The 26,302-nt window shown below is 37.0% G+C and overlaps 1 protein-coding gene across 6 annotated transcripts in view; it reads right to left on the reverse strand.

Moving 5' to 3' along the window:
- Nucleotides 1-26,302, reverse strand: part of PCNX4 (pecanex 4) — a 42,014-nt gene that overhangs the window by 11,409 nt on the left and 4,303 nt on the right. Inside the window, exons 1-10 of one of the 6 annotated variants that reach the window (XM_058429539.1) lie at nucleotides 21,192-21,247; nucleotides 20,747-20,967; nucleotides 17,394-17,459; nucleotides 15,596-16,337; nucleotides 9,009-9,188; nucleotides 8,430-8,917; nucleotides 8,073-8,173; nucleotides 7,832-7,951; nucleotides 5,182-5,545; nucleotides 2,538-2,641 (exon numbers count right to left, since the gene is read on the reverse strand). In XM_058429539.1, the coding sequence (XP_058285522.1) occupies nucleotides 2,538-2,641; nucleotides 5,182-5,545; nucleotides 7,832-7,951; nucleotides 8,073-8,173; nucleotides 8,430-8,917; nucleotides 9,009-9,188; nucleotides 15,596-16,284 (2,046 nt within the window). In that variant the 5' untranslated portion in view covers nucleotides 16,285-16,337; nucleotides 17,394-17,459; nucleotides 20,747-20,967; nucleotides 21,192-21,247. Of the gene's footprint in view, nucleotides 1-2,537; nucleotides 2,642-5,181; nucleotides 5,546-7,831; nucleotides 7,952-8,072; nucleotides 8,174-8,429; nucleotides 8,918-9,008; nucleotides 9,189-10,184; nucleotides 10,390-15,595; nucleotides 16,338-17,393; nucleotides 17,460-20,746; nucleotides 20,968-21,191; nucleotides 21,248-26,302 lie in introns of those variants that run through there. The other 5 variants (XM_058429538.1, XM_032135107.2, XM_032135106.2 and 2 more) reach the window with 5 other exon arrangements.

The following is a 26,302-nucleotide window of genomic DNA, read 5'->3' on the forward strand; positions in this document are numbered from 1 at the left end:
ATGCTGAGTGAATGAATATTATCAGTATATCCTTACATAAATTTTAAACACCTTTTGATTACCTCCTTAGAAGGAATCACTTGAAAAGGACGTATCAGGTCACTATTTACTATCATAATTGCTACTGCTTATTTAAATATTTAAATATTGCTTATTTATATATTTTTACAAAGCTGTCAGTACCTTCAGAACTTGTTTTTAAGTCACAGCTCCACCAGGTGCTGGCACACAACTTGAGCAGGTCACCTACCCTCTCTGAGATTCCTTTTTCCTCTGTTTCAAAGGAAAATAATCCTAGTGTATATGAGTGTGAAGGCTGCATGTTTTGTAAATTTTAAAGTATTAATATAATTGTTAATAGATGGCATGGCCTAACCCAGCTTGTGTCAAAAAAAGAAAAAAAGAGTACCACCAAAAAGTATATTTTTAAACTACATATGTCACAGAGCACAAAGGATCAATAAACATTATTAGGTATTATTAAACCATATCATTTTTAAGTAGAATAAAATTAAGTAATCAAAATGTCCTCAATATTTTTTGTCTTCTGGTATGGGTTAGACTAGAGCAGAGGTTCTCAATCTGTAGGTGAGTCAGCATCACTCGGAGCGCTCTTTGAAACACAGATTGCTGAGCCCACCCGCAGAGTTTCTAACTTAGTAGGTTCAGGGTAGGGCTCAAGAATTTCCACTTCTAACAAGTTCTCAGGAAATATTACTAATACGTCTGGGCACTGCATTTTGAGAACCACTGGACTAAAGAGACAGCTTTTTAGTCACTAGAGATTTTATCCAATCTGTGCTAGTGTAAAAAATTCACTTACTATTCATTATATAAAAAACAAAACAAAAAACATTTGCTAAAGGCCTATTCTGTGCCAGGCACTGTTTCAGGGGCTTAGGATGTATTCCTGAATAAAAACAAGAGATCCCTGTGCTTGTGATACTACTTATAAAGTGAGGGACATGGGTAATCACCAGTAAAACTAATAAGTAAATTACATAGTTTGTGAGAGGGTATAAGTACTATAAAAATAAGGAAAAAGAAAAGCAAGGCAAGGGGGGTTGGGAGTGCTGGGATAAGAGTGGGAGTGTAATTTTAAATATGATGGCCATAGGAAATCTCACTGAGGAGGTGACATTTGAGCAAAGACCTGAAAGTGGTGAGGGAGGGAGTTAGATGAAAGTAGAGTGTTTCAGGCAGAGGGAATAGCCAGTAGGCTGGAATAGAGCGAGAGGGTTAAAGCAATAGAGGCCAAAGAGGGAATAGGAAGCCTGGCCATTTACAGCCTGGCTTTTACTCTAAAAGAAAGAAGAGATCCACTGCAGGGTTTTGAGTACAGAAGTGACATGGTTTGACTTAGATTTTAAAGATCATTCTGGCTGACAGTATACTGTAGGGGCACATAGGTAGAAGCAGGATGACCAATTAGGAGGCTATTTCAATTATCCAGGTAAGGGTCAAGGTGGCTGGGACCAAGGTGGTAAAAAGAGATGGGATACAGAATATGGTTTATAGGTGGAGCCCATAGGATTTCTTGTTGGACTGGGCGTGGGAGTATACAAGTAAAAAAGGAGTCAAACATGACTCTAGTATTTTTGGCCTGAACAACCAGAAGGACAGAGTTGTCAGCAAGGACTACTAGGCTCTGGGACACCCTCGTATTAAAAGGTCAAAGAAAAGAGAAGGAAACACAAAGTAGAGAAGTAACCCACGAAACAAGTGAAGAGAACAACTGTGTAAAATGCTGCTGATGGTTTGATTAAGACTGGTTCTGAGAGTTGATCACTGGACTTAGCAATGTGCCAGTCACTAGAGACCTTGACAAGAGCAGGTTGGTGGAGTAGTAGGGTCAAAAACTTAGAGTAAGTTGAAGATAGAATGGAAGAAATTAAATTGGAGATACAATTATAAGCAGTTCTAATCAGGCCATTTTGCTCTTCAAGGAAGGAGACAAATGGGGTATAGCAGGTAGGGGCACAGGATTAGAAGACAGTTTTTATTAAGTTGAAAATGCTTAAATGATATAGGAGTTAAAAAACATTACTGATTCACACTTTTGAGATGCTCAACTAGACAGAGATAACAAGAATAGGACTGGAAGAAAAGGAAACAGGTATATTTTGCTACCATGCTCTATTATACAATTAACATTAGTCCACCTATCAACATGTGCTTATTGAAATATACTTTATTATTTTTCTTTTTTTATTTTTATTTTTTTTATTATTATTATTATACTTTAGGTTTTAGGGTACATGTGCACAATGTGCAGGTTTGTTACATATGTATCCATGTGCCATGTTGTTTTGCTGCACCCATTAACTCGTCATTTAGCATTAGGTGTATCTCCTAATGCTGTCCCTCCCCCCTCCCCCCACCCCACAACAGTCCCCGGAGTGTGATGTCCCTAGGTGTTTTCACAGGTAATTGAAAAGATAGTCTTCTTTCAAATTGAGTGTTTGATGTGAACATAACAGGTAAAATTTTACACATGAACTATAAAAATACTAGAGATGTTTTAAATGCACACTGACCTTAATGTTAATACAGCAGTAAGTATAGCCACATTCCAGAATCATTATCCATATTAAACGATCCTGAAAACGGCCCAAGTAATGAGATCCAGGTAGGAGGAGACCTACAACAAATTAGAAAAAAAAAAAAAGAAAAGAAAATTATTTTCAAGCTTCTTTTATTTTGCTATGTGAATCTTCAAAACTGAAAAGACATCTAGAACTGATTCACGACTCCTACCCTCTCATTAGGTCAAGAACAGAAATAACTATTCACTGCGTATCGGGAGGCATTAAATTAACTCTTTACAAGAGCAGTTGGAACAGATAATCTATAGGTGATACTACATAAAAATTCAAGGATTTTCTAGAAAAACAAATTAGAAGTTGTTGTATACAATCTTAAATACATGTTAATTATATTAGGAAAAGTATTGAGTGTGTAAAAGTCAGCTTGACAGTCATGACTTAAAATATTTTTGACATTTTTATACATGCATATAAACATATAAAAGTGTTTTGTGGTTTAAAAATGTACATAAAATGCTACACACTGTACAAATACTTTTTAAATTTAGTTTTTCTCTAAATACTTTTATTAATGAGATTTGCCCACATCTATGGCAAACAGCTAAAATTTATTATAACTGCTGTCGAAAATACATTGTATCAATTTAACTGAATTTGAGTATTCACTTCCTCATTGATAAACTTTTCAGATGTTTCCAACTTTTCACTATTGTAAATAATGTTGCAGAAATTATCTTTGTGCAAGTCAGCTTGTACAACATGTGGTTCAGAACAGTGTTAACATACCAGAACCGACTACTAATCTTCAAAAGGTCTGCTTATATGGTTGGTCCTTGCCTGGCATCTGGGAACCCCCTACCTGATAAGACTCCCGTACTGTGTCTAACTGTACAAACAATATAGCATATACTGAACACCTGCTCTCCTTTTGGGATTCTGGAGTATTGGTATGTGCTAGGCAGACAGCGCCGGCATGACCAGCCTGCAGTAAAGGCCCTAGGCATTGAGTCTCAAATAAGCTTCTCTGGCAGTCAACGTATCACACATCACAACTTGTCGCCAGGGAATTAAGCACATTCTGTGCAACTCTGTGCAACTCCTGGGGACTTGCACCTGGTCTCTTTTGCTCCTTATGATTTTTCCCTTTGCTGATTTTGCTCTGCATCCTTTTCGTGTAATAAATCTTAGCTGAGAGTCCTCCTAGTGAACCATCAAACCTGGGGTAGTCTTGAGGACCCCCAAAACACATGTACTAGAATTTCTCTAGAACTGGAATCACTAAATCATGGAATCTAAAATTGGAATCCCTGAGCCATGGGATATATACATCTTTATTACAGACTACCATTTAACTCTTCAAAGTGGTTGTACAAATTTACATTTCCTTCCAGAAAGGTCTGAAAGTTCTTGTTCCCCATGCCCTAGCCAATACTTGGTAGTGTCAAACTGTTTATATTTTTGCCACTCTGATGTATGTGAAATATTATCTCATTGGTTTTTTCCCCACCAGAAAATACTTTATAACACACTTCTTGGTTGAGTATTATTGGTTTGATAATAAAGTATAATTTTTATCTAATTACTATTTCTGATGGGAGTTTAACCCCACAGGTGTTTTAAAAAATAAAACAGCATTACATAATGAAAATTAATTAGCACTGGATAAAAGTACTGTAAGTATAGACTATTTTTCTATAAGACAAATGATTATTCACAAAACATCTGTAGTACAAAGATAAAATATTTTTTTCTCATAAATCATCTCACATAATAATTAGAAAAGTTCAACCTGAAGTAAGCATTTTATTAAAATTCTAATCTTAAATTGTTACTCTGCCTAGAATGAGTTTGTCAGAAAGTTATCTGTCATTTTTTTTTTTTTTTGGAGATGGAGTCTGGCTCTGTCGCCCAGGCCGGACAAGTTTCAGCGGTTAAAGCACATGGTAGGAGATGACACACTAGTGTCATCAACTTATACCTTATCTAAAACCAACCTTGAGAAGTACAATACAGTTAAAATTTACAGTTAGTGTTTGACAAAAGCATTAAAACTCATAACATTAGTTTACGGTCATCAAAAACCTATTATCTTGCTAATAACTGCATAGCATTTCATTTTGGGAGGCTACCTTACCTACTGATCACTGACCGAAGTTTTTACGTTATCTTGTCCAGACTGCTTAAGTCTCTATAACTTGTAAAGTATGAACAAAACTCCGTCTGCTCCTCAAGCTGATATTATGTAAAGCTAGTTTTCACTAAACTTTATAAATGTATGCTACTGCATTTACTTGACATGAACTCATTATAAATTCATGAAAATCTTCAGGGAAAGGTGTTTCCATGTTTCGATGGTGCATTGTAATCTGAATTTACTCAAGAAAACGTATTCAAAAATTATCAAATCAACTTAATAAAAATTTCCCTGAGTATTTTTATTTTGTAACTTAATTTAGAGGAAAACAAGGAGCAGGAGATAAAGTTCCAATTTCATATTTAGTCTTTCTGTCTACACATCAAATTGTTATGGTTGTTATGCTATCTTATGGTTGGATAAAAAGATTGTTTTCCTGTTTGTTTTTTTGTACTTTAAATACATTAGTGAGAAATTCTTGAGCACAAGCCATTTACTTACCTAAACTTCCAGCTGCCATTGCAGTCTGTAGTACAGCAGTCAACCTGGGCACCATTTGGTAGTAGTACACTGTATCTGCACACACACAGGCTGTGGTGCCCGCTGCTCCTGGCCAACTCTGAATAGGTCGGGGAAACCCCACCAAGAACACAGGAAGGGTGAAAAGGGGGAGTAAGGGAGAAGAGAGTAGTGTAGAAAAAACTATGATGACCAACACAAATGGAGAAAAGACAATGTTGAGTATACATAAAGTGGCAGTTGTTTTTCGACGTTGTTTTTTCTCTGTCCATGATGTCAAAAGCACAGTCACGGCAAACTGCAATTTAGAGATGAACTGAATCAAACGATCACGTATGATACCAACCTGTAGAAATGTAAAAATTATTTTTATTTATCCTTGAAAGATTTTTCATGAATTTTCAAGATCATATAAGAAAGACTATACAGTAATTTTATTATTGCCCCAGTGTTTTTGAAGAAATAAATCTTATTCTTTGATTTTTTGTTAATTTTCTCCAACCTCATAATTAATAAACAAGAATACATTTTAAAGTTTGGACTTTCTTAAAAAAAAAAAAAAAAACAGTAACACTAAAGAGAGCTGACAGTGTACTAACTATGCCTTAAGGTTGAACCACTGTAGGCCACGAATTAGATAATGCAGAAATTGACAAGTTCCTACAAAGACACAAATTACTAAAACTGGCTCAAGAAGAAATAAAAAATCTGAATAACCTACAAAAAGTAAAGAGACTGAATAATTTAAAAACTACCCAGAGAGAGAAGCTGAGGCTCAGATGGCTTCAATACTACAAAATATTACATACCACAAAACATTTCAGATACATATTGAATACTACAGAACATTTACAAATAATCAATACCTATCCTTCACCAACTTCTACCAGAAAATAGAAGAGTATGGAACACTTCCTAACTCATTTTAGGGGACCAGGCAATGATATCACAAGGAAAGAAAACTAGATAAACACTCCCCTCCGCCCACCTCAGCCTCCCAAAGTGCTGGGATTAAAGGCGTGATCCTCCATGTCTGGCCAGAGAAGGATATGTTCTAAGAAATGTGTTTTGCAGTATCTTGAAGTATTAAACATGGAGTTCCTATATACAGCCAGAAATTCCAGTCCTAGGTACGTATACCCAAGACAAATGAAAACATATGTTCACAAATAATGAGACTCATCATTGAGTGAATATTACAGAGGGTACACACACAAACGTAGGTGGTATAGCCTACCACATACCTAGACTATATGGTATAACCTATTGCTCATAGGCTACAAACCTGTACTGAATGTTACAGTACTCAATACCGTAGGTGACTGTAACACAATGTTAAGGATTTGTGTATCTAAACATTGAAATTGTACAGTAAAAATACATTATAAAAGATAAAAAATGGTATACCTGAATAGAGCACTTACTATGAATGGGGCTTGCAGCACTAGAAGTTGCTCTAAGTTAGTGAGTGAGTGGTGAATGAATGTGAAGTCCTAGGACATTACTATACACTACTGTAGATTTAAAAAACACTGTACTCTTAGGTTACTCTAAATTTATTTTTAAAATATTTTTCATTCTTCAATAATAAATTAACTTCAGCTTACTATAACTTTTTTATTTTATAAACTTTCTTTTTTACTTTTTGACTCTTTTGTAATGACACTTAGCTTAAAACACATTGTACAGCTGCTCAGCATTTTTTCTTTATATCCCTATTCTGTAAGTTTTTTTCTATTTAAAAATTTTTAACTTTTAAAACTTTGTTGTCAAAAATAAAGATACAAAAACACATTATCAGTCTAGGCCTACAGAGGGTCAGATCATTAATATTACTGTCTTCCACCTTCACATCTTGTTCCACTGTAAAGTCTTTGGGGCAATAACATAACATGGATCTGTCATCTCCTATGATAACAATGCCTTCTTCTGGAATACCTCCTGAAGGACCTGCCTGAGGCTGTTTTAAACTTGTTTAAAAAAAAAACACCTTTTTTAAATATGTAGGAATATACTCTAATAAAAAGCACAGTAAATACATAAACCAGTAGTTGCTTATTGTCAAGTATTGCATACTGTACACAATTGTATATGCTATACTTTTATATGACTGGCAGTCCAGTAGGTTGGTTTACACCAACATCACCACAAACACGTGAGTAATGAGCTACCCTACAAGGGCTATCCCACTAGCCGATAGGAATTTTTCATCTCCATTATAATCTTATGAAACCACCGTTGTACATGTGGTCTGTCATTGACTGAAACGTCCTTATGCAGTGCATGACTGTACTGATACATGCTATAACATGAATGAAACTTGAAAACATAAAAGTGAAAGAAGCAGATGCAAAAGATCACATGCTGCAGAATTCCATTCATGTGAAATATCTAAAATATGCAAATCCATAAAGACAGAAAGTAGATTAGTAGCTGCTGGGACTACAGTGGGTAGTAGGTGAGATGGAGAGGGGGAATGGGAAATAACAGTTGAGGTTTCTTTTTGGGATGTTGAAAATGTTTTAAAATTAGATTGTGGTGATGACTACAAAACTGAATATACATCACTAAATGGATAAATATTATAGTATGTAAAATATATTTCAGTGAAGCTGTTAAAAGACACATTTACCAGTAAGAGTCTGATTCCTGTATCCAGGCTTCTGTTCCACCATATGTCTGTACTGGAGATCAAGTGTACTGTTGATACGATGACTGTCTCCAATAAAGCATTTTCTGTATTCTGCCATACCTGCAGTATACAAATTATCCATTTTTATCAGGTAGAATTAGATAATCTAAGCAAACTATTAAACAAAATTACAATAAAACTTAGCAATAGGAAAATACTATTAAACACATATTAGGATTACCATTCTAAAGGCTCTTGTGAATCCAATACAGACAGACACTGAGTGGAGCCCTTGTAAGGAACTGTCCAATGAAAGAAATGCTATCATGGCAAAAGGTGATACTAAAACAAAACAAAAAGAGAGAAATGTAATTAAGGCAAAATAGCTCCTTCTATCATATTTTATTCTGGCAAATATACTTTTTTATGAGCACATTTAAGCAATGAACTAAAAAAGCTAATCAACAAAAAACCAAAACATAAAAGAACAAACACTTGTATGTGGTATAATACCACACAAATATGGGAATTCAGTAATATTTTTAATACTTCCAGGATATGATTTGTAACACAAGGTTAATAGACTTTATCTTCCTACCTAAAGTTAGCAAAATCCGTCTGACAATACCAATCTTCATGAGCCTAGTTTGCTTCTCAAAGAATACAGTCACAGTTTGCACATCCTTCGGATAAAAGGGATTTCGGAAAATTCCAATGATATACACGCTTTGAATTTCTCTAAGTATCCACAGTATTATAAGTAATATCATCAAACTATAGCCCACAATAGCCTGGGAACTGCTTTTAGAAATCTGTGAGAAGCCAGCAAAGTGATGAAGCAAACTAGTTTCTAAAAGAGCCAAGACTAATATAATGATGTAGAAAAGGCACTCCTTCCATGAAAAATGTTTTTCTGGACCACTGGGTAAATCCTTAGATTTGGTTCCAATTTTGTGACCCATATCACTTAAGTTCAGACTCAGCAAGAAACCAAATCCAGTCATGAAAAGAACCACACCAACAGTGCTTGGAATGAAATATGATGTTATAGCTGTTCCAGCAGACATGATGAACATTACTAATAACCTGTACAGAAAAAAAAAAAAAAAGATTTACTTGAAAAGGAAAATGTTCTTTAAGAATGTTACATATCACATCAATATTTAAAAATAAATACCGTAAGTGGGTTGACATAGATGAGCCTCCAAGGCCGAACTCTAAAACCTGCTCCATTGCCCATAAGAAAAGTGCATCGGGTGGGGGCAGAGTCCCAAGTGCCCACAGAAAGGGTAAAAATACAAACAAGATGTGTAAAATCTGATTCATTTGTTCTAGAGCTGGCATATTTACCATAAACCTATAAAAAAAGAACATTTAAATCACAAAAAATATATAGAAGAGGATGTTTTAAGGAAAAGCAAAGCAACACAGAATAACAACATACTCCCTTCCAAAAAAAAAAAAAAAAAACCACACACACACACCACGGAAAAGTCTTAGTCCCAACTTACAAATGATCAATACACACAAATTGTGACAAGTGTCCTTCTACATCAGCAACTACCCCTACACAATTGTGTACAAGCTTAGCATTTAGAGAATATGTTAATTCAAATGTGCAAAGGAGGAGGAAGTAATTAAAAGCCATCATTGAGTAGTAAGAAAATTGAATACAGGAATTTGTAAAACTGAACAACTGAGGCCAGAGCAAAAACATTTCTCCCCTAAATGTCTAAAGTACTACATTGGCTGAAATTCTACCAATGATTCTTCAGAGTTTTAAAATTTTATAATTTAAAATTTCAAGTAACTTTGGAAAGTCAAAGCCTTACTCACATTCATACATTAGCAGCTAAGAAAGAGGAAAAGCTCTTTTCTTCCTCTTTGTCTTGTACTGTCCCGCTCCCAGGACCCAGAATTTAACATTAGAATGGTTAATATCAGAAATCAGCAACTCAGGTTATGACTGTATCTCTGCACCTTAACCTAAGAACTTAACTAGCATTTACAACACTGTTCCATTTTGTATAAGCAGTGGTATGAATTTGAGAACACAAACTTGCACATTACAATCTCCTCATAAAGTAGTGACTACTTCTACCTTAAGTGGAGAAACTCAAACTTGGCACAGCACTTAACAGTTAAATGTATCATCATCAAACTGCTTCAAATAATTTAATTTTAAAGCACAGAGTATAAACATTATCAATATATTACAAATTTTTTAAAAATAATGCTAATCAAACACTGTGTCCAGAGACCAATAAGGTCACATTACTTCTGGGGTTCCAAAGATAACATTCAAAAGAGACAACTAAATCCCAAAACTTACAGCATAATTGTACTTGAATACCTGAACTACTGGAAATCCAAGTTGAGGAGAAAGACAATTTCTGGGGCCGGGCGCAGTGGCTCACGCCTGTAATCCCAGCATTTTGGGAGGCCGAGGTGGGCAGATCACCTGAGGTCAGGAGTTCGAGACCAGCCTGGCCAACATGGCGAAACCCCATCTCCACTAAAAATACAAAAATTAGCTGGGTATGGTGGTGGGTGCCTGTAATCCCAGCTACTCGGGAGGCTGAGGCAGGAGAATCGCTTGAACCTGGGAGGCGGAGGTTCCAGTGAACTGAGATCGTGCGACTGCACTCCAGCCTGGGCAACAAGAGCGAAACTCCGTTTCAAAATAGTAGTAATAATAATAATAGACAATTTCTGAAATAATTATTCACTTCAGTATATGTTGACAGTCCCAAAGCAAATGTATACCAATTATGGATATAATATAGTAATGGCATTGTATGTTTGCTCACATAGATGTCAGGACTATGCCAGCTAATGTGCTCTGCCTCATAATGTATGCCCTTCAAATTTTTTTTTTCTTTTTTTTGAGATGGAGTCTCGCTCTGTCCCCAGGATGGAGTGCAGTGGCGCAATCTCGGCTCACTGCAACCTCCACCTCCCAGGTTCAAGCGATTCTTCTGCCTCAGCCCCCCAGTAGCTGGGACTACAGGCACACGCCATCATGCCCAGCTAATTTTTGTATTTTTAGTAGAGACGGGGTTTCACCACGTTGGCCAGGATGGTCTTGATGTCTTGACCTCGTGATCCACCCACCTCGGCCTCCCGAAGTGCTGGGATTATAGGCGTGAGCCACCGCGCCAGGACCAAATTTTTATAAGCAGAGAATTAATGAGCACAAGATTAACAATGTGATGCTAAATTAGAGGACAATACTTTGTTAGAATAAAATTCATTTCATTCTGAGTAGAAACCACTCAAGTAACAAAAAATCAAGAAAATCAAACCATACATAAATAGTAAGCCGCAGGAAGGTCAAGGAAAACATGTAGATTGGTACACTTTTTTTTCCCCCAAGACAACACTCCTCTATCAAGGACAGGATAATTTGTGTAAAAATAAGGTATGCTTATGAAACCTTTTATCAAAACTAGATTCTACCCCTAAATCTCTTTTGGTCCTTTAACAATAAGCAATGGCAAAGTAAAGTATTTATATACAAGGATAACATAATTGAAGTAATCAAACATTGTGATTATTCTCCTGTATATAGGACTTAGCTCCAAATGGATCATTATTGTGGTTAATTCTTTAATATGGAAAAACATTTAAATTCTAATACTTCTGATAATTTAAATTCTAATACTTCTAATAATGTAATAGAAATTTTCTACGGTAAAAAAAAATCTCAGCCCTTAAGATGAAAACTTAGTTTGGAACCTAACAGCTATAAAAATGTTTCAAATTCTGCACACTCACTAAGATCCACATGTCAAGAAAAAAGATGTTTTCTACAGTGGTTAAGATGATATAAATGTGTATCATTCATTCAAACAATTCCTGAGTGTCTGAGCTAAGCATTGTAGATTTAATGTCTGTCTTTGATAAAAATTAAAATGCACAGAAAAAGTCACTTAAAAGTATTATTACACAACTGTACTAAGTAAAGAATGGGGAAGGAAAATATTACTACGCTGTGGGGTTCACCTCTTCTGCTTCCTTTCATATCTTCTGAAATAAAATTAAGAAACAATTTATCTGACAACTGTCCAAATTTGAAGAGTCCATGCATTTCATACATCATTTGGCTGCAGTATCACACCTATTGCCTAGAGATGATTTCAATTCTATTATTTTCTTAATCAAAAGTGAAACTGGAGGTGATTTTTCTGGATAAACTAGTCATTTTCTTCTTTAAAAATAGATGTGGGGACTGGCTTTGTCTTTTTAGTTACAGATAAAAAAACAAAAACAAAAAACACTTTGTAATTATCAAATCTTAAACATTAAAACTGTATATTAAATCCAACAAGATTTTAGTAAAAAACCTTTTATATACTTTTAGGAATGAATAATGCAGAATGTCAGGAAAACCAAATTAAAAGATTCTTTTTTAAAATTAAAGAACCTAGGACATCATTTTGAATCCAAAGATTACATTAGGCATTCAATTTCTGATCTCAAAAATGGGATACGGAGACAGAACTCAAGAATTTGTATTCTGAAAATAACCACCTTATAAATTTTAATATTTTAAAGGCAATCATGTGTATACACACATTTAAACTCAATTTTAATGCTAACTTTTCAAAATCAAGTATTTAACTGGAATATATTTTATAGTCGGTAAATCGTAGTGATATTAAGAAACCAATTATAAATGGATTTCCTGTTATTAATCCTCCCCTTACGTTTTTGATTAGGTGAAGAATTACATGGGCACTACATTGTCCTCTGGTTAATAAATGTAGTGTACCTAGAGATTAAAAGTTAAGAAATTGCAGACAGACACCCAAGGGGGGGTCAGTTTCAGTGCCCAAACTGACTAAATATTTTAAAATGCTTTGTCTTAATCAGCTTGGGCTGCCATAACAAAATATCATAGACTGAGTGGCTTAAACAACAGAAATTTATTTTCTAACAGTTCTGGGGGCTACAGGTACAAGGTCAGGCTGCCAGTATAGTCAGGTTCTGGTGAGGACTCTCTTCCTGGCTTACACATGGCTGCCTTTTTGCTGTGTCTTTATGTGGCAAAAAGAGAGACATCAAGCTCTTTGGCGTCTCTCCTAAGGGCACTAATCCTATCAGACTAGGGTCTCACCTTCATAAACTACCTCCCAGAGGCCCATCTCCAAATACCAACACATTGGGGGTTACGGCTTCAACATAAACATTTTTGAGGGAACACAATTAGTCTATAACATTCCATCCCTGGCCCCTCAAAACTCATGTCCTTTTCAAATTCAAATGCAAAAGACATTTGTTCCATCCCCATATCCCCCAAAGTCTTCACTCATTCTAGCATTAACTCTGATGGCTAAAGTTCAAAGTCTCATCTAAATCAGATATGGATGAGACCTAGGTACAATCCATCCTGAGGCAAAATTCCTCTCCAGCTGTGAATCTGTGAAACCAGATGAGTTATGTGCTTCCAAAATATCAGGGTAGGGGAGGTATAGAAGAGACAGCCCCACTCCAACAGGAGAAACAGGAAAAAAAAGGGTGATGATCCCAAGGAAGTCAAAACCTAGCAAGGCAAATTCCATTAGATCTCAGGGCTTGAGAATAATTCTGTTTGGTTCCATACTCTGCCCACCAGGCCACTGGGGTGGCAGGTTGCCGCCAGTGCTCTAGGTGAAGGTCCTGCTTCAGTGGCTCTGAAGTTCAGTTCTGCTCCCAAGGCTTTGGGTAGAGGCTAGCTGACTTGTTGAAACAGATGGTAGCCCTCAAGACCCTTAAATTACCTTTGGCATAATTTTCCGCTTTTCTTGAAGAATACTGCACCTTTGTAGCTGAACAGTTCTATCATTACATCCCGTCAAATCCAAGAAGTTCAACTGTCGGCCTTCATTACTTCCTGTCTCCAACCACTTCAATTCAAACTGGCAGTGTTTCTACTCATATAATGCCAAAAGCTCTTTACTGAGTGATAGTCCAGCCCCATACTTTTGGTGTTCTCTTCAGAATATGCTTTCTCATGTTTTACAATGTGGATAATCCAGGCTGAAAATTTTCCAAATCTTCAAGTTCTGGTTCCTTTTCTTGCTTAACAATCCCTTCTTCAATCCATCTCTCTCTTTTCACATTTTACTAGAAACAGTCAGGAGAAGCCAACTGCTCCTTTCAACACTGCGTTGAACTCTCCTTACGTAGATATCCAACTTCATGGCTCTAAAGTTCTACCTTCCACAAAACACTAGGACACAGTTCAGCTAAGTTCTTTGACACTTCGTAACAAGGACTGCCTTTCCTCTGGGTTCAGGGTACTTCAGACTTCATCAGAATCACCCTTAATGTCCATATTTCTAGCATGCACATCAAAACCCTTGGCTGGGCGTGATGGCTCAAGCCTGTAATCCCAGAACTTGGGAGGCCGAGGCGGGTGGATCACTTGAGGTCAGGAGTTTGGGACCAGCCTGGCCAACATGGCAAAACCCTGTCTCTACTAAAAATATAAAAATTAGCCGGGCATGGTGGCGCATGTCTGTAATTCCAGCTACTCAGGAGGCTCAGGGAGGAGTATCACTTGAAGCCAGGAGGTGGAGGTTGCAGTGGGCCGAGATTGTGCCACTGCACTCCAGCCTGGGCAACAGAGTGAAGACTCCGTCTCAAACAAAACAAAACAAAGAAACAAACAAAAAAACCTCTTTCAGCCTCTACCCATTACCAACAGTTACAAAGCCATTTCCACATTTTTAGGTATTTGGTACAAAGGCATCCCAATTCTTGGTAGCAAAATCTTAATCAGCATGGGCTGCCATAAAAAAACGCCATGGGCTGAGTGGCTTAAACAACAGCAATGTATTTTCTCACAGTTCTGAAGGCTGGAAGTCCAAGATCAGGCTGCCAGTATGGTCAGGTTTTGATGAGAGCTCTCTTCTGTGACTTGCAAGTGGCCACATTTTTGCTGTGTCCTTAGATGGCACACAGAGGGACAGATCAAACTCTCTGGTACCTCTTCTCATAAGGGGACTAGTCCCATCATACCAGGGATGCACCTTCATGACCTAATTACCTCCCAAAGGCCTCATCTCCAAATACCATCACGTTGAGGTTTAAGACTGTAATATATGAATTCTGGAAAGACACAAATATCCAGTCCATAACATGCCTGAACATTTCTACCTGGACACTAACCTAAGAAAAGAAAGCTGCAATCTACAGAGACGGAGTAAGAATAGTCAAACTTGAAAAGGCAAGTAAAAGGGGTTATCAAACAATTTTGTGAACAATTATGTCTGTTAAAAAAAACTATTTTCTGCTTTTCTTCTGTAACAAGTTGATTTTTAAAAAATCTATATTACTTCTACTATTGTTGCTATCACAAAATTAGAAATAAATTTTGTATTTGTTTTAAATTCACTCAATCTGTATATAATATTTATGTGTATAAATTTTAATTTCTTCTTTCCCCCCACAGGAAAGTTCCATCTCCTTACACAGGTTTCAGCCAGGCTATTCTAAAAACTCAAAGCTCCTTATTTAAAGCGAAACACAAAATTGAAAAGTTCCTTCTTTATCTCAAAAAGGGTTTTTAAAAAAAACTCTTTAATAAGTTTTAACTATTGCTTTAGTATGTTTTACAGAGATTAATCCTAAAAGAATAATTATCAAAATAACCTGTCACCCAATGGTTTGATGATTTTTAATCCATGGATTCATTTTCTTGTAACACTAAAAGGAAAGCTCTCTTACTCTGTATACTTAAAAACAAAGTAAGTTACAAAATATTTGGCAGGTTTTTACCTGTGTGCCAGATCCACAGAAACAAAGAAAAAAATATAAAGAGGTCTCATAAGAGGAGTAATTTCATAAGTATCCTGTGTTTGGAAAGTCGCAGTCTCTGTAGCTGTGTTTACAATTAATGAATATTCTCCTATACATAATGTCATCCATCCAAAGAAGAATAGTAGAGCAGTGCCTCCTGTACTGCCATACAGCAAGGTTATTCTATTTGGGAGCAGATACCATGTTCCAAGACCACACGCTAATCCAGCAAGAACAGAATGAAAAACTGTATTGGCTATATATTTCTTGCCAGGAATGAGAAATTTGACAGTCTCAGCACCAGCACAACTTGTAAATTCATGCTCATCCTCCTCTGCTAAGATATCCGTTGTTAGTATTCTTTGTACTGTTGCTGATTTGTTTCTGGCGTATAAACTTGTGAACTGGATGACAAATGCAGTAAAAAGCATTAATCCACCTGAAAGTGCTGCTGTATAATAGTCTTTCAGGATGCCCAACTGGTACAAAAGTGTTCCGACTCCACCCCAAACCCATGGCATTAGAAAAAGAATAATTTGATTAACATATATGTAAGGAGGGGCACAATAGCCTAATTTGAATCGAAGGCCTCCAAGAACAGTCTGTGGAAAGCGCTTCAGAAAGAAGTCCTGCTTGTAATCATTCAGTAGAGGCACATCTGGACTCATCCTCACTCGGGATTATTCTGAAAGTCACATGCTTTTCTGTAACACAGCAGTTTCTAAAAAATAAAAATTAAAAAAAAGTCACTGTTTGAAAATGTCATACTTAAAACCTGTGAGGAAAATCCTCACACTACTATTTCATCTCCTCACTTCCTTCCAGGGTAGGATTTATAACTGTACTTCTCAGACCCCTTTCTGGCACATACTTGACACTAAGTTGCTAGTTTTTATAAACAAAACCAATATGCTCAGTTGTTTTATTTTTTGAGATAGGGTATCACTCTGTCACCCAAGCTGGAGCGTACTGTCGTGATCACAGCTCACTGCAGCCTTCACCTCCCAAGCTCAAGTGATCCTCCCACCTTAGCCTCCTGAGTAGCTGGGACTATAGGCACATGCCCCTAGGCCTGGCTAATTTTTAATTTTTTGTAGAGATGGGGTTTTGCCATGTTACCCGGGCTGGTCTTGAGTATCTGGGCTCAAGTGATCCTCCTGCCTTGCCTCCCAAAGTGCTGGGATTACAGGCATGAGCCACTGTGCTCAGCCTTTTTATTTTTTTAAAAATCATATTCTTTATTAATTTATAATCTAATCTTTGGAATTAGACTTTAGCTCACATATTTAAATTCTGAAGTCAACAGAACGTTCAAAATGCCAATACTTTCAACTCAAATCAGTTTAGGCTACTTTTATTCAATAGCCATATAAATCTAAGTATAAATAATAAAGGTTATCTTCAGTTCAACTTTTCCTTATTCCTTGCAACTTATTCTGAAAAACAGTTACCCTATACAAAACCAGCTAGCAAAGTATTACTTTGGTGGATCATATTAGGCTAGAAAGGAAAAATTAAATTTAAAGCCATCTTAAAATAGCCTTTCTTCCAGTCAATTTAAAAATAATCTTTAGTCAGTTCTACCTAACCAATATGAATTCTGGAGAGACATTTGGGGCAGCATGAAAAGTCTGGGGGTCACCTTTAAGAATTAGTACCTTAGATCACCTCTTTGGTATACCTCTATGGAGTTTTTAAAATTGTAAACACCTATCTTCTTACATCTTCCAGTCATTGGTCTTAGTTCTGCATAGAATGAATCACAGCTTTTACTCACATGACAGCCCTGCAAGTACAGCTGGCCCTCTGTGTCTGTGGGTTCTGCATTCATGGATTCAACCAACTATAGACAGAAAATAGTCAGGAAAATAACTGTATCTGTACTGAACATGTACAGATTTTTTTCTCATTATTATTCCCTAAATAATAAAGTATAGCTATTTATATAGCATTTACATAGTATTAGGTATTTTAAGTAATCTAGAGATGATTTAAAGTACGGGGAAAAGTGCATAGGTTATATGCATATATGATACCATTTTATATCAGACTTGAACATCCTTGGATTTTGGTATCTGAGGGAGGTCCTGGAACCTACTCTTCACAGATACCAAGGGATGACTATACTCACAAAATAACAGAACTACAGGGCCAAATCGAACCTTAGTGGTCTACGGGTCAATCTTAGAGAATGGAAAGAGTGCCTCCTTCCCCTCCGTACGAGCTTGTCTCCTGCACTGACGTCAGGCTCAGTGTACGATATTCCACTATAATTGTCTTATAGAAGCCAATGGGAAAGGAAGGTCACACTCCTGTGGGAGGGGATAAGCATTCTGACACGAGTTATCTATGGAAGATGCCATCAGACAGGAAAATGAACTTGGATGGATAGCCTGGTTTTGAAGAATGTGGATGTGCCTGAAATTTCCCCAAGGAGTTAGGTAAAAGTTGGCCCTTCTGGCTCTACTGAGATAACTGAGAAACAAGGTAGGGTGGCTTGCTGGGAAAGTAAAGATACTTCATAAACCAGATTATCTATCTGAATGTTAGTATCCCTATTCGTTTCCCTTTTAGTATTTCTCGGTCTTTTGTAAAGTTTTGTTTAAATGTTTTCATTCATTTGATGAAATAATCTGTGATTATATTCCAAACAGTGGAGTATCTGAAGTGTTATTATTGTGGAAACATGGAAAGATGCCCATGATATACTGAAAAACAAAATAAACACACTATTGATTCCATTTGTATCCAAAAAAAAAGAGTACACACACCTATATATATAGATGGCTGTATATGGTTTTTTTTTTTTTTTTTTGAGATGGAGTCTTGCTCTGTCACCCAGGCTGAAGTGCAGTGGCGTGATCTCAGCTCACCGCAACCTCCGCCTCCTGGGTTCAAGCGATTCTCCTGCCTCAGCCTCCTGAGTAGCTGGGATTACAGGTATGTGCCACCACACCCAACTAATTTTTGTATTTTTAGTAGAGACGGGGTTTCACCATGTTGGTCAGGCTGGTCTTGAACTCCTGACCTCATGATCTGCCTGCCTCGGCCTCTCAAAATGCTGGGCTTACAGGCGTGAGCCACTGCACCAGGCCATATTTACCATTTTCAAAAACTTGCAGCATATCCTACTCTACTCAAAACAGTAAGTCCATAAACTGTTTATTTGGTTTTAAAATGTTTGGAAAGTATCTATACTTATTTTTTATGGAATAATGCTATCTATTCATAGTATTACTGGCTCAGGGAAGATTCTGCCTAGACCAATATATCACAAAGTGACACAGGAGCAGCATGAGCCTAAGGGAGAAATATGGCTGGGTTTCTCCTGTGGAGGAAATGACTGGAGAATTTTAAGATGTCAGAAGTCCAATTTTAATTAGCTCCCTGTCCCTTACTATGCTTTAATCTCTATCATCAGCAAAGCAGGAACTAGTTCATACTGAGAAATAAGGGCAGAGGTACAAGAGTAGGCATAAGAGGCAAAATAAATTGGGAGAAATCAAGAATTGAGTGAGAGCAGACCAAGAAGTACAAAGAGAATGTATGTTCCCTCGAGAAGCCTAAGAAACATGGGAGAGGACACTGATACGGTGATGAGTCATTTTAATGAACCATTTTTAAAAGGCTGAAAGATACAGGATCATATATCCCACAGAATATATCTTAAAAAGGGGTCTGTGGTCAAGGCAGTTTGAAAAATTATACACTATACTGTCATCTTGAAGAGTCACAATGGATATCAGCAGACTAAAGACTTTGAGATCTTTGAAATTAAAAAACACTTCTGCAAGTCTGCTTAAAATGTGTCATTTGAGTTTTCCAAACTTATTTGACCTTGGAACCCATTTTTCCCATGATATCTAATAACAGATCATGTAACTAATGTTTTATGAAAACTACTTTAAGAAACACTGGACTGGGTTTCCATCAGGATCTTAAAGATTGAGCCAAACCAAGAACTGAAAGGGTATGCCAGTTAAGGAGGAATGTCATGAACAGAGGTACACAAGGAAAAAACTATCAGAGAAATTTGACAGGTAGCAAGCATATCAGACCTAAAGACTGATTTAAAGTATAGGTGTTTCTTTCTATTTTCTTTTTAAGGATAAAAGAGTATTACATTATGGATACTAATAACTCATTAAGGAAGTATAAAGACAAAAATTACGATTCACTGGTACCCTTTGACATTTAATTTTAATTACAGATCCTGGAACATTTAAAAATATTTAAGAACTTGAAAACACTTTATTTGTAGGAGACAACAGTTTCATTTATATAGAGAAATCTTCTAAATGCTAACCTGAATTACTAGCATAGAAAACAAATTCACAATAACTAAAATGTACTCCTCAAGTGAGAATTTGGCACATAGTTCTGAAAGCTATTAATTCCCAGAAGAACTGATGCACTGGTATGGATGCCACCTCTACAATATTCAAATAAAAAATGGCTCAAGACTTAGGAAAAAAACAAAACTGTGAAAAGAGAACTTAAGGGAATAAAGATGACATCACAACACTAATTTAAGCCATAGGCTTTCTTCATATACTACTCTGAAAGTGGGCCAACAAAATAGCCACAGAAACGTTGCTTTATTTGGGAGTCTTATTTCTTATGCATTACTCAGAAGAGTAAGAAACGGAGATCAATTTGGCAATGTACTGAGAGGAATTCTTAGTTACCAAAACTGTATGTAACTCAGACATATATACCACCACACTAAAAATCTGTTAAACAAAAAAACAACAAAAAGTGGCCACATTTTTGGATTAAATATATATTTCTCTAAGTTCCAACAAAAAAATTTTGAGACGTTGTAGTGATTGATTTTTGTTTTTTTTTAATCTATCATATTATTTTTATTGATTGGTTGATTTCATTTATTGAATCCCTCTTTTTTCCTGTATTGTTAGGATTTTGATTTTTTATTGTGGTTGGAACACTAACATGAGACCTACTGTTAAACATTCAAGTGTACAATACAGTGTTGTCAGCTACAGGCACAATGTTGTAGAACAGATCTCTAGAACTTGTTCATCCTGCATAATTAAAACTTCATACCTGTTGAATAGCAACTCCCTATTTTCCCTCCCCCCATTCTCTGGCAATCACCATTCTACTCACTGATTTAGAGTTCGTCTATTTTAGATACTTCACATAAGTGGAATGTAGTAGTTGTCCTTCTGTGACTGGCTTACTTCACATACCATAATGCCTTCAAGGTTCATCTGTTGTTATATATGGCATGGTTTCCTTTTTTTAAGGCTGAATAATATTCCGTTGTATGTCTATACCACATTTTCTTTAACCATTTATCTGTTGATGGACATTTAAGTTGAATAATGCTGCAATGAACATGGGAGGGCAAATATCACTTTTATCTTGATTTCAATTATTTTGTATAAATACCCAAAAGCAAAATTGCTAGATCATATGGTAGCTCTTTTTTTTTAATTTTTTAAACTTTTTTATTTTGAGAAACCTCCATACTGTTTTGGCATAGATAATGGCTGCACAATTTTGCATTCCCACCCAGCGTACAAGTGTTCCAATTCCTCCATATCCTCACCAACACTCTTCTTTTGTTTTTTTGATAGTAGTCATCATAACAGGTGAGGTGATATTAAGGAGTACTTCTGCACTGAGGCACTTGTCTCAATTATATTTTTGTTGTACTTTCAGGAGACTATCTTTAACAGATCTATAGAAATTTATCAAATCTTTGCTCATTTTTTTAACTTCCAAGAGCTCTTCTTTAATCTCTGAGTGTTCCTTTTTATGAAACTGTTGATGAAAAAAGTCGAACTATGTAAAATATTTTAAGAGATTTATTCTGAGCCAAATATGAGTGACCATAGTCCATGACACAACCCTCAGGAGGTCCTCAGAGCATGTGCCCAAGGTGGTTGAGGTACAGCTTAGTTTTATATATCTTAGGGAGGCATAAGACATCAAATACATTTAAGAAATACATTGGTCTGGTTTAGAAAGGTGGGACAACTCAAAGCAGGGGCTTCCAGACTATAGGTAAATTTAAACATTTTCTGGTTGACAATAGGATGAGTTTATCTGAAGACCTCGGATCAACAGAAAAGAAATGTTCAGGTTAAGATAAAGGATTGTGGAGATCAAGTTTCACTGTGCAGAGGAAGCTCTCAGATAGCAGACTTCAGAGAGCAGGTGGTAAAATATTTCTTACCAGACTTAAAAGGGTGCCTGACTCTTAGTTGATTATCTCTCGTATCTGGAAAGGAAGGAAGGAAAACAAAGGGGAAAGGGGACTCATTATAGAATGTGGATTTTTCCCACAAGAGACTTTGCAGGGAAATTTCAAGGTATGGAAAGGAAATGTATTTTTGGGTAAAACATTTCGATTTTCTTCCTTGTTATGCCAGAGTCGGATTGGAAAGTCAAGATATACAGGGTTAAATAAAACCTATCTGATGAGAATTTATGATTTGTAGGGCATCACTCTCTAGGCCCCTTAGACAGGAATTTGGGCAAGATTTAACAAATCAGAGCTGAGTCCTCAAAATCCTATTATTGTTTCATGCATATGGTTTAAGAATATTAATTACGGAGGGCGCGGTGACTCATGCCTGTAATCCCAGCACTTTGAGAGGCTGAGGCGGGCAGATCACCTGAGGTCGGGAGTTCAAGACCAGCCTGGCCAACATGGCAAAACCCCATTTCTACTAAAAATACAAAAGTTAGCCAGGCATGATGGTGGGTGCCCATAATCCCAGCTACTTGGGAGGCTGAGGCGGGAGAATCACTTGAACCCGGGAGGCAGAGGTTGTAGTGAGCCAAGATGGCACGATTACACTCCAGCCTAGGTGACAAGAGTGAAACTCCGTCTCAAAAATTAAAAAAAAAATTAATTACATGTATGTATATATGTTTGGGCGTGTGTGTGTGTATAGAAAAATGCTATTTTTTTGTAAATTGGCTCTTCATGTCCTTTGCCTATTTTTCTATTGAAGTGATCATTTTTGAACATTTTTCTTATGAATTTGGAAGAACTTTTCATGTACGAAGGGCATTAACTCTTTGACATGACGGTTTTCTTTTTTTCCTATGTTACCTTGTCCTTTTCTTTCCTTTTCTTTTTTGAGACAAAGTCTCAGTCTGTCACCCAGGCTGGAGTGCAGTAGCATGATCTTGGCTCACTGTAACCTCTGCCTCCTAGGTTCATGCGATTCTTGTGCCTCAGCCTCCCAAGTAGCCAGGACTAAAGGCATGAGCCACCACCCCTGGCTAATTTTTTTTTTCCCCAGTAGAGATGGTGTTTCACTATGTTGGCCAGGCTGGTCTCGAACTCCTAACCTCAAGAGATCCACCTGCCTCAGCCTCCGAAAGTGCTGGAATTAGGGATTACAGGCATGAGCCACTGCGCCTGACCATTACCTTTTTCTTAAAGCACTGTTAGAAGATGCTAGAAAAGACTAAATATTTAAATTTTGATAGTTGTTAAATATAGACCAAATGCGTTACTCTTCCTTCTATGAAGAAAGAGCTAAAAGATAAATTATTACTTCCCACAATTTCAACTTTTAGTTACAAACTTTTGAGTACCTACAATGTGCTCAGTGATAATACTGCTCTCTCTTAACTCAAAGGTTACAATCCAGTAAATATCATTTTCCCTTCAAGTAACTGTTTTTGGTAGAAGCAATTCTGGAATTCTTTCAATTTTCATTATTAAGCAAGAAACATAAAGTTAATTTATAAATAACCTAAATTAAACAAAATTAAACTTATCAAGAAAAACTAATTTCTGCTTGTTTAAAAATGATTAGACAAACTTTCAGTAATAAATACAATGTATTCATCCATGTTCCTAAAAAGTATTTTACAAAATCTGCAAGGAAATATACTAAAGTTTTACATTTCCAAGCATTACCACATTCAGTAATCCGGAAAACAGAAAATTTTATACCTGGAAAACAAACTGGCCTACACCTAAGTACTCAAAAGCATGATATGAAAGAACTTAATTTTCAGTTGCTCTGGATAAAAATCACTTGCTACTACTAGAGCAATTCTAAAAAGTATGCATACATGAAGTTTTTTTGATAGCCAAGTGCTATCTGTTGAGGGTACCAGTAGGAATCCAGAGATGCAAAGATAGCTACCATTATAATCCTAAAAATACTCTATGGAATCTTAATGTCGTGCCATGGATAAACAGCTAAATTCTGGAGTCTTTTTTTTTCTTTTTGAGACGGAGTTTAGCTCTTGTTGCCCAGGCTGGAGTACAATGGCATGATCTCGGCTCACTGCAACCTCCGCCTCTCGGGTTCAAGCGATTCTCCTGCCTCAGCCTCCGGAGTAGCTGGGATTACAGGCATGCACCACCACGCTCAGCTAATTTTGTATTTTTAGCAGAGACGGGGTTTCACCATGTTGACCAGGCTGGTCTTGAACACCTGACCTCAGGTGATCCACCTGCCTCATCCTCCCAACGTGCTGGGATTACGGGCGTGAGCCACCATGCCTGGCAAAAGACTTTTGATGTTTAAACATATTTAACATATATTTCATGCTTTGGTTTACAAGTTATATGGTAGGCACCCCGCTCCCCAACCAAAGGAAAGTCTACCCAAGTACTAGAAAACAAAGACTGAAAAGGAACAAGCACGTTAACATCTCTCTGGATCTATAAAAAGGTATTCATTCAAATTCAAGACTTTTGGAGGGTTTTTGAATAAGAGTGTTCTGTAAGGTCACAGTGTAAGTTAAAGAGGAAAGAAACACAAAAAGTGGCTCAACAGTCAAAAACAGGTTTGTTTTGGAGAATAAACCTGAGAGAGGCTTCTGGCTGATTTCAGTCAGGAAAGCTCTCTCTTACAGACTAAGAGTATTTATTGGTGACAGAACTTATTACAGGCTTGGAATGTTTCTGCATGGGGGAGAAGCTTATGGCAGGGTTGGAATGTCTCTGGTCAGAGTGGAGGTTATCTTGGGGCTGACATCTCTCCAGCCAGAGGGAAGGTTATCTCGGGGGTGGCATGTCTCTGGTCCGGGAGGGGTTTCAAATGTTTCTGGTCAGAGATGTTGTGTGATTTTTCATGCTGACCTTAGCCATAAGGCTAATGCCCTTTGGATTTTGGTGGGTTTTTATCAAGGTGAAACTTAAAATGATGGTCCTTGTCCAAGATGGTGATGCTCCTGCTCTGTCAATCCAGACCTTGTAGTTATAAAAAGGACGAAGGGCAGTGTGTTCTTTCTGGCTACTTCCTGCTGACAAAGGGACGGACAGTTTTTGGGTCTTGGATTGACTGCAGAAGTAACACTGTCTGTAGATGTTTTTGGGTAGTTGTCTGTGAAATGGTCATGATTCTGTCAGTTAAAAATCTTTGAAAAAGGTTAATTAGGCAGGGTAAGAACATTAGTCCTAGGCATATTATTAGGAGAGGGCCCAGGAATGGGGTGACCCATGCTATGATTCTGCTCCCAAACCAAGAATCTCTTTGGTTGTTTTGGTATTCCCTTAGCTTTTTAGACCTTTCTTTAAATTTTTCAGCAGTCCCTTACTAGGCCTGATTAGTTGAGATAGAAACAACATTCTCTACCTAATGAGAGGCAGAGGCACATGTTTGGAAAGGCCCACATACTATCTTTTGTTAGTAACAGTTATTCCTGCTATGAGGATAATAATTAAGCAAAATGCTACAGCAAATGAGATTCCCTGTCGGATATTCCACCCTGAGGGTGCTATAGTATATAGCCCTACTGCAAATAGTAGAGTGAGTAAAGCAATTCCCACAGGGCGTAGTAAATAATTTCCATTATATTTAGGATGTTCCTTTGGGCTCTCAGGGGTTGCTTCCTCAGCTTTCCAGGCTTTGACTCGAGTGTGATGTATCCAGGAGTTGATTCCTGTAACAGATATTGTCTCAATTACCCTGGTTCCGTAGACTCACTAGACATGGGGTGAAGGATTCCAGGCACCCTCAGTTATTAGTTGTCAGTGCCAGCAGTGAAGAGATTTCCTCCTGTGATGGTTGGGGGGCTTAGAGGCAGCGCCTGATAAAACATCTAGTTTTCAGTTCATAGGGCTTTAAGAAAGCACAACTTATTTTAGAAACTTGTAGCCAGAAAAATCAGAATTTAATTTAAACTGTAGAAAATAATAAAAATTGGAAAACATTAGACAAGACTAGAATTTAACAACAGGTGTGCTCCAGTTTTTGAAACATAATTTTCTCTCTCCAGTTTCCCATTTATTAAAAGACAAGTCATGGTAGGACTGGTTTGCTTTATTATACTTGGCTTAATTATTTGGATACAGTGCAGCAAGAATAATTATTTGTTACACAGGTCTTTTAAATTGGTATTGATTTATCTGGCTCACCCCTTCATTTGGCCAACTCAGCCAAAATGCTTTGTGTTAGCAGCAAAGAAATCATATGAAGGACGTATGTCTTAACAGTACGAGAGATATGGGGTGGATACCTGGAGAATGCTGTGACCACACTATCATATTACAAGACATTGAATGGCTTGCCACCCACTGGGTGCCAAAGACCAGTAATTTATTGGCTAGCTCCAAATGGGACATATTGGCTATGTGGCACCAACTTATGGCCGTGGTTACCTCCAGAGTGGTTAGGACAATGTTCCCTATGTTATGCTTGGGCACAAGGACGAGTAATTGAGACCCTGCCAAAACCAGCA

This window comes from Hylobates moloch, unplaced genomic scaffold (assembly GCF_009828535.3).
Source record: "Hylobates moloch isolate HMO894 unplaced genomic scaffold, HMol_V3 SCAFFOLD_16, whole genome shotgun sequence".
Taxonomy (NCBI): Eukaryota; Metazoa; Chordata; class Mammalia; order Primates; family Hylobatidae; genus Hylobates; species Hylobates moloch.